This window comes from Charadrius vociferus, unplaced genomic scaffold (genome assembly GCF_000708025.1).
Source record: "Charadrius vociferus isolate BGI_N301 unplaced genomic scaffold, ASM70802v2 scaffold14, whole genome shotgun sequence".
Taxonomy (NCBI): Eukaryota; Metazoa; Chordata; class Aves; order Charadriiformes; family Charadriidae; genus Charadrius; species Charadrius vociferus.
In genome coordinates this window covers 7,302,665-7,314,135 of record NW_009648876.1, presented here as the reverse complement: position 1 = coordinate 7,314,135, position 11,471 = coordinate 7,302,665, and the positions used below count along the sequence as shown (strand labels likewise).

Here is an 11,471-nt window from a genome sequence, read left to right as displayed (position 1 = left end):
TTATGTCACAAGCAAAGCTAAAAGTACTGAAACACCAGAATTCTTAAGACAGAGTGCTTTTGATCAGTTTGACAGCTGTGATTGACATACCCTTGTACACCTCCCATTGTTCAAGATCAGATCCATCACAAGTTTTATGGAAAGGACCTATTGAAAGGCTGGAGCAAGCCCTGCAATAAATGTCAGGGCAAAGATTTGGTAAAACCTCTGGAAACAGGCGATGGGGGGAGAGAAAAGGACTATTCCCCTCTCTGTTTCACTAACTTTCCAAGCGTTGTCTCTCAAAAGGGATGTGTTATACCTAGGATTATCTGTGAAATTGTCTTTGTCCTTTTTTCTGTAGGTTTCAGGTAGAGTGGTAGATTGCAGTACAAGATACACAAAGAATAATTTTGAAATTAAGTGTTAAGTGTATTGCAGTGTTATATTTAAACCAGAATTAACTTTTAGCAGCTGACAACAAGGACATCAGTAGGAAGCTTTTCTTGCATCATCAGAACTTGCAGGCAGCAAGCCTGTGGTGCTTTCGTACATCTCAGGAATCACGGGGCTCGTCTGCATGATGCTGATGAACCGATCTGCTAGCTATTATCAACAACAGCTTCTTCTAGCTACAGTACAGGCATATAAATACAAGAGCTGCCTGTGCTAGTTAACCACACCTAACTAGCCTGGATCCAGTGAAACACTGAGAGAGGTATACTTTCCCCAAGGATAGCATAGCACTTTAGCCATTCACAGTTTAGATGTGCAAAAGCTGACTTGGACTGCACTGGGCTCTGATCTGTTTACCTGCTTCTCATCTTTTACCTGACACTACAGGACTATGAATATTTATGAGGGAGAATTAGAATGGAACCTCTCCTTAAAAGCTTTTCCATTGTTTATATTAAATGTTGCAGACATTTAGGAAAAAGTAACATCAAGGCTTTTTGTCACCCTTGTATTGACAGGGAAGCTGGTTGTGTGAAAATAGGTAACATTAAACAAAAAGTGCTATACATCTTGTCCCTGCTCATTGCAGGGTGGTTGGACTAGATGACCTTTAAAGGTCCCTTCCAACCCAAACTATTCTATGACTTTATGAACTTCTAATGTTAATAGGTAGTAAAATCAGACTATTGAATAGAATCTAATCGTAAGGAAATAATATTTTATGGGAATTTTTTGCAATTATAGGCAAAACCATTTTGAACCCTGTTCTTCATAGATCACAAATCTGTTAGAGATAGTTGTGGTTGTTAGGTAGTAGTTGCATTGCATAGATACAGTGCTTCATCAGTTATTGATTTCATGGAGTTTCCCCCGTTTGTCATACTTCTCCAAACATATTTTAAACTCTTTTGCATAGATCAATCATTTTTCCTAGTATATTTCCCTTTCTAATGAAAACGTTTCCTACATCTGGTGTTTAGTCTTAGCTTTTATTTAAAAATTAGAAATGTTAGGTACTTTTCTTTTAAGGCTTTGCTCTGGGCCATTTTACTGAAAGGAGACAAAAAGTGCACTTTTTAAAAAACACTTTACAGAATTACAGAATCATAGAATGGTCAGGGTTGGAAGGGACCTCTGGAGATCATCTAGTCCAACCCCCCTGCCAGAGCAGGGTCACCTACAGCAGGTTGCACAGGACGGACTCCAGGCAGGGTTTGAATGTCTCCAGAGTGGGAGACCCCCCCACCTCTCTGGGCAGCCTGTGCCAGTGCTCTGCCATCCTCAAAGTGAAGAAATTCCTCCTTATGTTAAGATTGAACTTCCTATGTTCAAGTTTGTGCCTGTTACCTCTTGTCCTATCACTGGGCACCACTGAAAAAAGACTGTTCCCATCCCCCTGGCCCCCTCCCTTTAAGTATTTATAAGTATTGATAAGATCCCCCCTCAATCTTCTTTTTTCTAGACTAAAAAGATCCAAGTGCCTCAACCTTTCCTTGTAAGAGAGATGTTCCGGTCCCCTAATCATCTTAGTAGCCCTTTATACATGATGCATCCAGATTACCACAGTTTGTGTTTTGTGAGGGATATTCTAGAGATGGGTTCTCTATAACCCCATCTCTCTATACCTGAAACTTAAAATTAGAAAGCAGTGAGACTTCCTTAAGCAAATGTAAAATACAGCTAAGCTGAACTGGACTCTTTATGCTCCCTCTAAAAATAATGGAGAAAGAAAAGAGTTTCCAGAGTGATTCATCCCGTTTCTCCAATTTGGGCTTATAACTGAGATGAATCAGTCTGTACAGGTGCATCATTCTTTAGATAGCTAAAAGGGTGAGAGAGATATTCCACCCTCTGTCATTACTTTTCTCTTTTACTACATAACTGTAGCTGTTTAAAGCTGTTCAGCCAAAGTTGAATTAAAGAGTTAACAGCACATCTTAAGGAGATTCAGGAATCCTCCATTCATGTCACTGATACAAATTAGCGGTTGTGGACCTTCAGCCTTCCCACAAAAGAGGTAATTTCAGGGACTGAGAAAAATAGCCAATGTAACATGCTAGAAGCAAATTACCAAGTGATCATGTACACATACAAAGTACAATGCCCAAGCAAAAGACTGTACCGTAGTGAAGAGAGCAGAGATATGTTCAGTCAGGAAGAGAGGTTGGCAAAGCAGCCAGCTAGACTGCTTTAATATGTAATGGTATGGCTAGTTTGTAGAATTTGTGGTAAAGCTGTGATGGCTTGCATTATTGCATATTTTGATCTGCCCTCCAGAAACAAAGAGCATGGTTTAGATACTCATTTTAAGAATTCCAATATATTGAATGCCCGGTTATGCCTGATTGTGGAGATGTGCTTCTAGGAACAAATTACTACTATGTACTCTTTAAGTTGTGAATTTAATTTAAAACTCATATTTTCAAAAAGCATTACTGGGTTTGGGTTGGTTGGTTGGGTTTTTGGGGTTTGGTTTTTTTTTGTTTTTTTTTTTTTTGCTAAGGGAAGCCATTGCCAAAATCTGATTTGCTGTGTGGCAAAAATGTTTTGAGACTGCTTTATTTTATTTCAACATAACAGGTTACATCTTACAGTTTGCTTTTCAGTATGCTTCTCTTAAGACTTCTGATTTAAGTTCTTGATGTCATTTTTAGATCAACAATTCTGTGTTCTAAGCGAACACTTAATGAGAAGCACTGTTCTCATTTTATCAAAGAGGCAATGACAGATTCATATCCCAATTCTTTTATTTTTTCATTTTTATTCGAGAGTAAAATTTTCAGAGAAAGACTGTGGAAGGACTAGGAATGAACCTTCCAAATGTAAACTCGATGTTCCTCTCTTTATATCATTGTATCACCTTTCTTGTCCCTTAGGCTCCTAAGGGAGTAAATTAATGTACAAAGGTACAATGCAACCATGGTCAGGTTTGAGATCCATAGGGTTTGCCACAAAGCAGTAGTAGTAATAACTTATATGCTAATAGGTCCCTCTCGTTTCTTCAGGTTTTGCTGCAGAACTTAACTGAAGGTATTTAACCTACACAGTGTGAGAGACTTCAGGTAGCTGGAAGGCTCATGTGTCTTTGCTCCTAGGAACCTGAAAAGGGCATTACCATACTTACCTGTGCATTGCCAAGTGCTAAACACTTGGCATAAATGTCCTGACAGAGATGACCCAGCCTCTGCATTGTCCAGGTGCTGGTTAATACCACACTGATAAATCATTCTTCAAGCATCCAACTTGTTTTCTCTTTGTCTTGTATAAACTTGCCTACAGATCCTTCTTATGTTTCAGCAGATGGCACTGTAACTTAATTTCCTTGTATGCCGTCAATAGCCAGACATTTAATTCATCTTCACAGAATGTTTTTGTTTGTAAATTTTTAAACCTCAAGAATGTTATAGGTAATAAAAATAAAATATCTAATTTGTTTATATTAGTTTTCAAGGCCTTAATTTATCAAAATATTTGAGTTTGGGAGTAGCGTAAGAATTAAGTTGATTTTGCCACCTATTAACAGGATGAAATGTTTCCCTTTTTGCAGTTCAGATCTAGTGCTCCCTAAAGGTAGAGAAGGGCCAGAATCCCGGATGTCTGTTACATGCTTTACCCAAACCTTGTGGGGAAAAAGAGGCAAATATATATTAATCGTTTACTTTTGCAGACAGAGAATGCATCCAGTGCATCAGAAACTAAAGATCTGTCATGACAGTCAGTATGCATTACAAATTTGCCTTTATTTTTCCAGTTAAACCAATTAAGACGCCTTAAACTGCAAAAATAAATGTTTGTTAAACATTAGTTTTTATTGCGTATAAATACACAATATAAAGGGAGATGAGTTCATTATACCATACTTACACATCCAAAAGGTTATATTCTCTCAGTAAATACTGAATGAAAAAGTAACGTGGTTCAGAACATTCTAGTTTGATCTAATTTTTGGTGAGAAAGAAGGTGGGAAGTGTTTGCAGCAGTTTTCAATGTTTAATATAGTTTAAAATATATGATGTAATCCTGAGGAATACAGTCTTGATTTATCTTCCCCTTGTAAATTCCAAATACAGGTCATCCAGGTCCTGTTAAAAAAGCGAGGCTAGAGAAATCTGTGCTTTGTCATATTGATCCTTTTTTCTCTTCTACCTGCGATGTTCTACAGTGTAATACTTTTATGTATGGGTTCTTCAGCGGGTACTCTGAGTGGTTGAGGGTTGTCTGCCTGACAGTCTCTTTGAGCAACTTTGTACTTCATGGGTAATGTAGAGTGGATTTGATAGAAGAATCCAATAACAAGAAAGTACTGGGTGAGCAGGGTGTGGTATAAACATTAAGAAATTCTTTTTGTGAATTTAGATAAAATGGCATGCGAGTGGAAGGTATGCAACAAAAAAGGAGGTGGCAAAACCATATTGAAATACCAGTGCATCTCACAAGGTTAATTTCATATAAGATAGGCACAATTAACTTCTATTTCTCCCTCCAAGTTTTTCCAGCCTGAAACGTCTTAAAATGCAGTTGGGGCATGACATTTGCTTTTTGAAAATTTTGCTACTGTTAGATTGTGTTCAATGTAGCCCAGTCTTTGACTTGGTACTTTAAAATCATCCAGTGTTATTCTCAACCGAACCTACAGCTATACGCTCCCCAGGGAAATTAAGATGGATTAGAGGTTTTGTGCATCTATGTTCCTTTGTTTTTCAGAATGTAATGATGTGTATAAATATAAAAATCCACTGCAGTTGGAAATGAACTTCTTACAACACAATTGTGATCTCTACTTCATCAGCAATTCAAGATTTATTTTCACTAGATTAAGAAATTTTTGTATGTTAGAAGAACCATGCTGATTACAAAGCTATGGTAAAGGAGATACAGTAGGCTCTAAAATAATGAATATGCTTCTTTAACTATCTTATGATTTTTTACGCTATTCATAGATGAGACCAGTGTTCATCAAAATACATATTTTCCATTAGTGAGTTGGCTGTATCCTAACCTTGCAGTGTTTATCCTCTGTTTAAAACTCACAAAGAAGAGGAGACCAAAAGCAATACATAAATCTGTGTTGTTTTCTGAACTCTTCTTTCAAAACCTGTGTTCTTTCTCTTGCAGTGAAAACTCACATGCAACAAGGACTAATTTCTGTTGCTGCTCGTACTGTGATAACACATCTAGTCAACCACTTAGGCCACTATCCTATGAGTGGAGGTCCTGCTATGCTAACCAGTCAAGTGTGTGAAAACAACGACAATCCATACAGTGAAAGTCCTGAACTTTCTCCTGAACTTTTTGAGAACCCAAACCTTCAGTTCTTTGTGTTAAACAATACTTCCCTGGTGTCTTGCATACAAATCCAAGCAGAAGATGACATGCCTGGAGGAGGACTGTCTGCTGGACTTGCATCTGCTAATTCAAATGTTAGAATTATAGTGCGTGATCTATCTGGCAAATACTCGTGGGATTCGGCCATTTTGTATGGACCGTCATCTTTATGTGGATCTTCACAACAGACTTCTTTTGCACTTTCGTTGTCTCAGCAAGACAAACCAGAAGATGCTTTTTCATCATTTGAGCATGTGGAGGATGTATCTGCAAGGGATGGAATTACACTCCAAGTAAAAAGGAAATTTAGAGACACTGTACCAACATGGGATACCATTAGGGATGAAGAAGATGCCCTTGATGAGCTCCTGCAGTATTTGGGTGTTACAAGCCCTGAATGCTTGCAGAGAACTGGTGTCTCACTCAACATTCCTGCCCCTCAGCCAGTCTGCATCTCAGAGAAGCAGGAGAACGATGTCATCAATGCAATTCTGAAACAGCACACAGAAGAGAGGGAGTTTGTTGAAAAGCATTTCAATGATTTAAATATGAGGGCTATGGAACAGGATGAGCCGACCTCACAAAAGCCCCAGTCAGCATTTTACTACTGCAGATTACTTCTCAGTATACTGGGAATGAATTCTTGGGATAAAAGGTAAAGAGAAAAGACTCACAATTTAAGAACTTTCTTTTAAGGAATTGTGCTGTTCTTACCATGTAATGATAGTTGATCATAGAGCAGGTTAAGCCAAAAATACTCCAGGCCAGCCAACAAAAGAGGAAAAGGGATGTGCAACTAAGGGGAAAATGGCAGTTTTCTTCTGCGTTTCAACCTGTCATTTAGAGAGACAGAAAGGAGGAACCTGTTGCTTTTATTGCTGTTTATATTCTTTCCTTAGAACAGTGTTGGAAGGTGAATTGAAGGAGTGATATCTTTTCTAATAATCCTTTCACCAGCTGTACTAAGGAGTACTACCATGGGTAAAGAAAGCATCTTTTTTGCTTTCTTTGCTTCATGTATATTCCTGCAAAAATCATTACCTTTCTGTGCTAGAATGAGACTTGAAGTGTGTTCTCAGCTATTGTGTTGCTGGACAGTGTCCTGCTGCTTTGCCTGCTAAGAGCATGCTTGCATGCAGCCTCAAAGCATTGCACCTGTGTTAGCTAATGAGAAAGATGCGTCCCCTGCTATTTATTTCAGCATTGGCAATGTTTGGGTATTGTTTAGAACAACAGCAGACCAGGCAGGTTCAGTCACAAAAGTAGTGTCTCTGTTTACATTATTTTTGTGGGGGTGTGGTTAGGTGTATGCATGTACCTGTGGGCATGTACAAATATTAGCATCCTAGAATTTAAGGGTCTTTCTGAAATCTTGTTTTACCATAGCTGTCAAATTCTTACTAGAGGCATCAAACTATTGTCTTACTGTAAAGGGAAATGGGTACTCTGTAGAAAAAAAAAATAATCTGTGTCCCTGGAATCAGACAAAATTTTGGTGCTATAACCCTTCTTATTTGGGTCTTTAATTCCTCAAGGCAGTCTGGTTTTGAACAGTACTGCTCTTAAACTCGTTCCACTGTGTTTTGTGGGAAACATCTTGAGTGCAGTTTAAAAGAAATGAAAAGTGCCTTTCTTGCTCTAACATATTGTTTTGTTTCTTCTTTAAATTGTTACAGCTGGGTGGTTGACTAGTGAGCTGTGTTCTGCTCTCTTCTGCAATTCAGAATAGTAAAAGCTCAATGTTTAATGTACTAACTCCTTAAGACAGTAGATTATGGAAGTACCTTTTGTCACTAAGCATATATATTATGGCCTAGTAAAGTGTGCAGCTTATATATGCGTCACATGAAGTTCTGTCTGTTCTTCTGTAGAGAAGAGATTGATCGCAGTTGAATACAATAGTTTGACAGAAGAAAGTGGGAAGAAGTAAAGGTTATACTCAGAGCTATAATAGATATAGAAGATTTCCTGGAGTAAAAAAAAATTGCTTGTATATTTTTTTTAAAAAGATATCTTAATATTTTGTATAAGAAAGGACTATTGAAAAGGCAAAAGCATTCATTGACTGTTCTTGAATGGACCTGGAAATGTTCTTGTGCCATTCTTGTATTGTTCTGTATCCATCACTGAACAGGTGATAAGAGTTACAAATTTCTCTGTTTAGAAGGAGCTTTCATCTCCTGAAGAAAAATGAGAAGTTACTTCGAGAACTCAGAAATTTGGACTCAAGACAATGGTAAATTCTTTTAATGGCTGCCTACTTATTTGTTTTAAGTGTGCTTGTATTTAGATGGCATTAATAGCGTAGATGTAAGAGTTGAACTAATTTTTGAAATAGTTTTGTAAATTATTAATGTCTTTTGCACTGTATTGTAGTTATTGGTGTTATATTGAAGTTACATTGGTGTTAATTGTAGAGTGAAACTACAAGTAGAATATCATGGGATATAACAAACTTCAGAATAACTTAAAATTGTGAACATTTGTATGCATAACATGTAGTAGTTTTAAACCTTGATATATAAAAGTCTCCACATTTTAAGCTTTGGCTATTCGTTTAGCTGTTTTCCAATGCAGTTAGTATTTGAAGACATGGCATTCTAGTTGGAGTTTTAGTACAGAATTAGAAACTTTTAATTGTTTTTGTAGAAATTGAAATAAAATCCAGTGGAGGTTTTAGAAGTGTGAGAAACCACCTTTAGTTGCTCCAGTGTCTCACAGCAAGCTGTGAACAGAAGACAATGCTTGTAGTACTTAAAGATTCTTGATTCAGCTGCATAAGATGTGTTTGCCACAGCATTCACATGGCAGTGTTGTTAATGGGCAGTGCAGTGTTGATAACGCCTGTGTTGCAGGTTTGGCTCATTTCAGAGGCCCAGCTAACTCCATTAGCAATTGGTACTGCCAGCACCATCCTACATCTTAGAAGTGATGAAAGGGGTAAATGCTGTTCATGTATAGCAAAACTTAGAGAGGTGACCAGACTAGAAGAGAATGGGAATATGGAAATATAAAAGGTATTCAGAAAGAAGCCATATAGTTGTACTTTTCTTCCACTATCTTTTTAAAAGCCATGCGCTGTGTGTGTATTGTTTGCACATTTTAGTTTTGTATTAGTAAAGGCACTGTCGTGCAGTGACCATCCTCTGTTTTACAGCCGAGAGACACACAAGATCGCAGTGTTCTATGTTGCTGAAGGACAAGAAGATAAACACTCCATTCTTACTAATACTGGGGGAAGTCAAGCCTATGAGGATTTTGTAGCTGGTCTTGGCTGGGAGGTATTTATTAAAACGTTTTTATCCTAAGTTTGTTTACAGAGAAAATTACAAATCCCTTTAGATATTCTAAGTCTTTGTCTCTTTAGCATTACTTACAAGTACTGAAATACACTGTTTTGCAAGAGGATGTAGAGAAGAATTCTGGTTTTAATTTTATTATAAATATTAGCTCTTTAATTTTAAGCTCTTTCAATTTAAGAAAGTTTGTACAGGCAGAGGTGATTATTTAATGTGCAATCCTGTACGTGGCTTTCATGGACTGATTAGGAGCCATATTGATTTGCCTGTAAGCTTGTAACGTGTTAAGTCCATTGAAATTTGAGATTTGCTCAAATTTGGGAATCCAAAAAAGAAAAAGTGAGCTTCTCTGATGCTCCTTTCTTGCTACTTTCCCCCGCAGGCATGTATCTGTTCATACACTCCACACCATGTCTCTTCTAGCAGTTAGAAATACTGTGATGTACACCATCATCAACATGGACCTGCAACTCTTCAGTCACTAGTTAGATACTGTTACGAGGATTTCCTTTTTTGCATCCTTTCTTTCCGACCGCACAGGATTAACCTCAGTTGTAAAGTTCAACTTGGCACTGCCACACAGAAGTACAGGAATCGGTCCTGCTCCTGGCTGGCTGCATAAGAATGTGCAGGTTTTCTGTTCCTCTGGCGATTTGTGTTCATCAGGAGCGTCCACATGAGTGTCCATCTTGTTCTTTGTCTTACTTCTTAGGTATATAAGAGCACTACTAGGTTAGCAGCGTGGGTAATGGCTCTGACTTTCCCACAGGAACAGAGGAAAACTGCTAGAAGTCGGCTGACTGTCACAAACGTAGATGTTCATTTCTCACATTCCTGATTCTTCAGGAGAAACCAGAATCACATTAGTGTCTTGAGATATCCTTCTTTAGTGGGTTAATTCTCTTAGCCTTTATTAGCTAGATTAAAGAATTGCTAATTTGGATTAATATTCCACGATAAGACATCTAATATTTTAACGTGTTAACATTAAATTCTGGATCCTTCATTAACATAAAAGCAAATACATCCCATCTGAGATAAACTTTCTTTAGGCACTGCTGTAAAATTGAAATAGCACGTTAAGCATGCTTATTTATTTCAGTGTCAAACTATTTCCCATAGAACTAAGACTTAAAAACTAACTTATGAATTATCAGTTAGTCTCCTGTGATTTTTTTTTTCATATTCATAGAATGAAAATTTCTTAGGAAAAGATATGGAAGGTAACGGGGCAAATTAAAATTGTCTGGCCGTCTTGCAGGGTTTCTTCAGAGCTCAGGTCGGGGCTGATGATCACAGAATTTTAAAAAATTCAAAAAGCACATGTAAATTACTCCAGTCAACTGATCAGGGAATACCGCACTAAATATTCATTTGCACAACCTTTCTCTTTCTCTGACCTTGGCTTCCTAGCAGCATCTGTAGTGACCTTGGAATACAGAATGTCACTGCACTGCAGTTGATTATTTTCAGTCTAGGCAGCACATCTGAGGTGTTTTAGATAAGCATAACTGTACTGTTGTGAAAAGAACCTTCACTTTAAAAAATTCAGTTGAAAGTGCCTTTTAAAAAAAAATTCTGGGTAAAGAATGTATTTATCACCCGATTTTCTTATTTCCTCCTAATGCTTCCTTGGCTTTACTTCTAGGTAAATCTTACAAACCATTGTGGCTTTATGGGAGGACTGCAAAAAAACAAAAGCACTGGATTGACCACTCCATATTTTGCTACCTCGACAGTAGAAGTAATGTTCCATGTGTCAACAAGAATGCCTTCTGATTCAGATGACTCTTTAACAAAAAAGGTAGGTGTTTCTACGTAACAGATTTTGTTTTGGTAGTGAATACAGAGAAATTAGAGTCAAAGAAAATCAGGTAACTTTTCTAAAAAAAAAAAATAATCATAATACCTGTTAATAGTTGGTATTTTACTGAAGTAGGTTAAGCCATATAAATGATTCTCTATCAATTTCTAATTTTGCCATACTGGTGATTTTTGCCATCATTGCAAATGTTGGCAGGGTCACGTGTGTACTGGTAAAAAATGAAGGGAGATAATGGTTTGTGTAGAAGAAAAAGCATTACATCTGAATGATGTTTTAATGCTTTGAGACTTCAAATGCCAATTAGTAAATATGTGGTGAGTACTCTCTGAGATGACTTTTTATTCAGAGTCACGTGCAGTCTATTAACATAATTTTCCCTTCCAAAAAAAAGTTAAAAATATTAAGAATTTGACAATTTTTATTGTATATAAAGTGTTTTGTCTTAGAGAACGCAGAAATGCTCAACAGTGATAAGATCTCTCATAGCCATATTAAGAAAAAAATGGTTTTCTGTATTGGTATTTTTTTCTTTAGAATTTAATAAATTCCACGTTAGTGATAATAAGTTACAGTCTCGAACATGTGTC

The 11,471-nt window shown here is 37.2% G+C and overlaps 1 protein-coding gene across 1 annotated transcript in view; it reads left to right on the top strand.

The window, feature by feature from the left end:
- RALGAPA1 (Ral GTPase activating protein, alpha subunit 1 (catalytic)) overlaps positions 1 to 11,471 on the top strand; it is a 122,982-nt gene that overhangs the window by 69,582 nt on the left and 41,929 nt on the right. The window contains exons 32-35 of the mRNA XM_009886954.1: positions 5,551 to 6,415; positions 7,925 to 7,996; positions 8,918 to 9,041; positions 10,708 to 10,863. Of these exons, the coding sequence (XP_009885256.1) occupies positions 5,551 to 6,415; positions 7,925 to 7,996; positions 8,918 to 9,041; positions 10,708 to 10,863 (1,217 nt within the window). The remainder of the gene's footprint in view (positions 1 to 5,550; positions 6,416 to 7,924; positions 7,997 to 8,917; positions 9,042 to 10,707; positions 10,864 to 11,471) is intronic.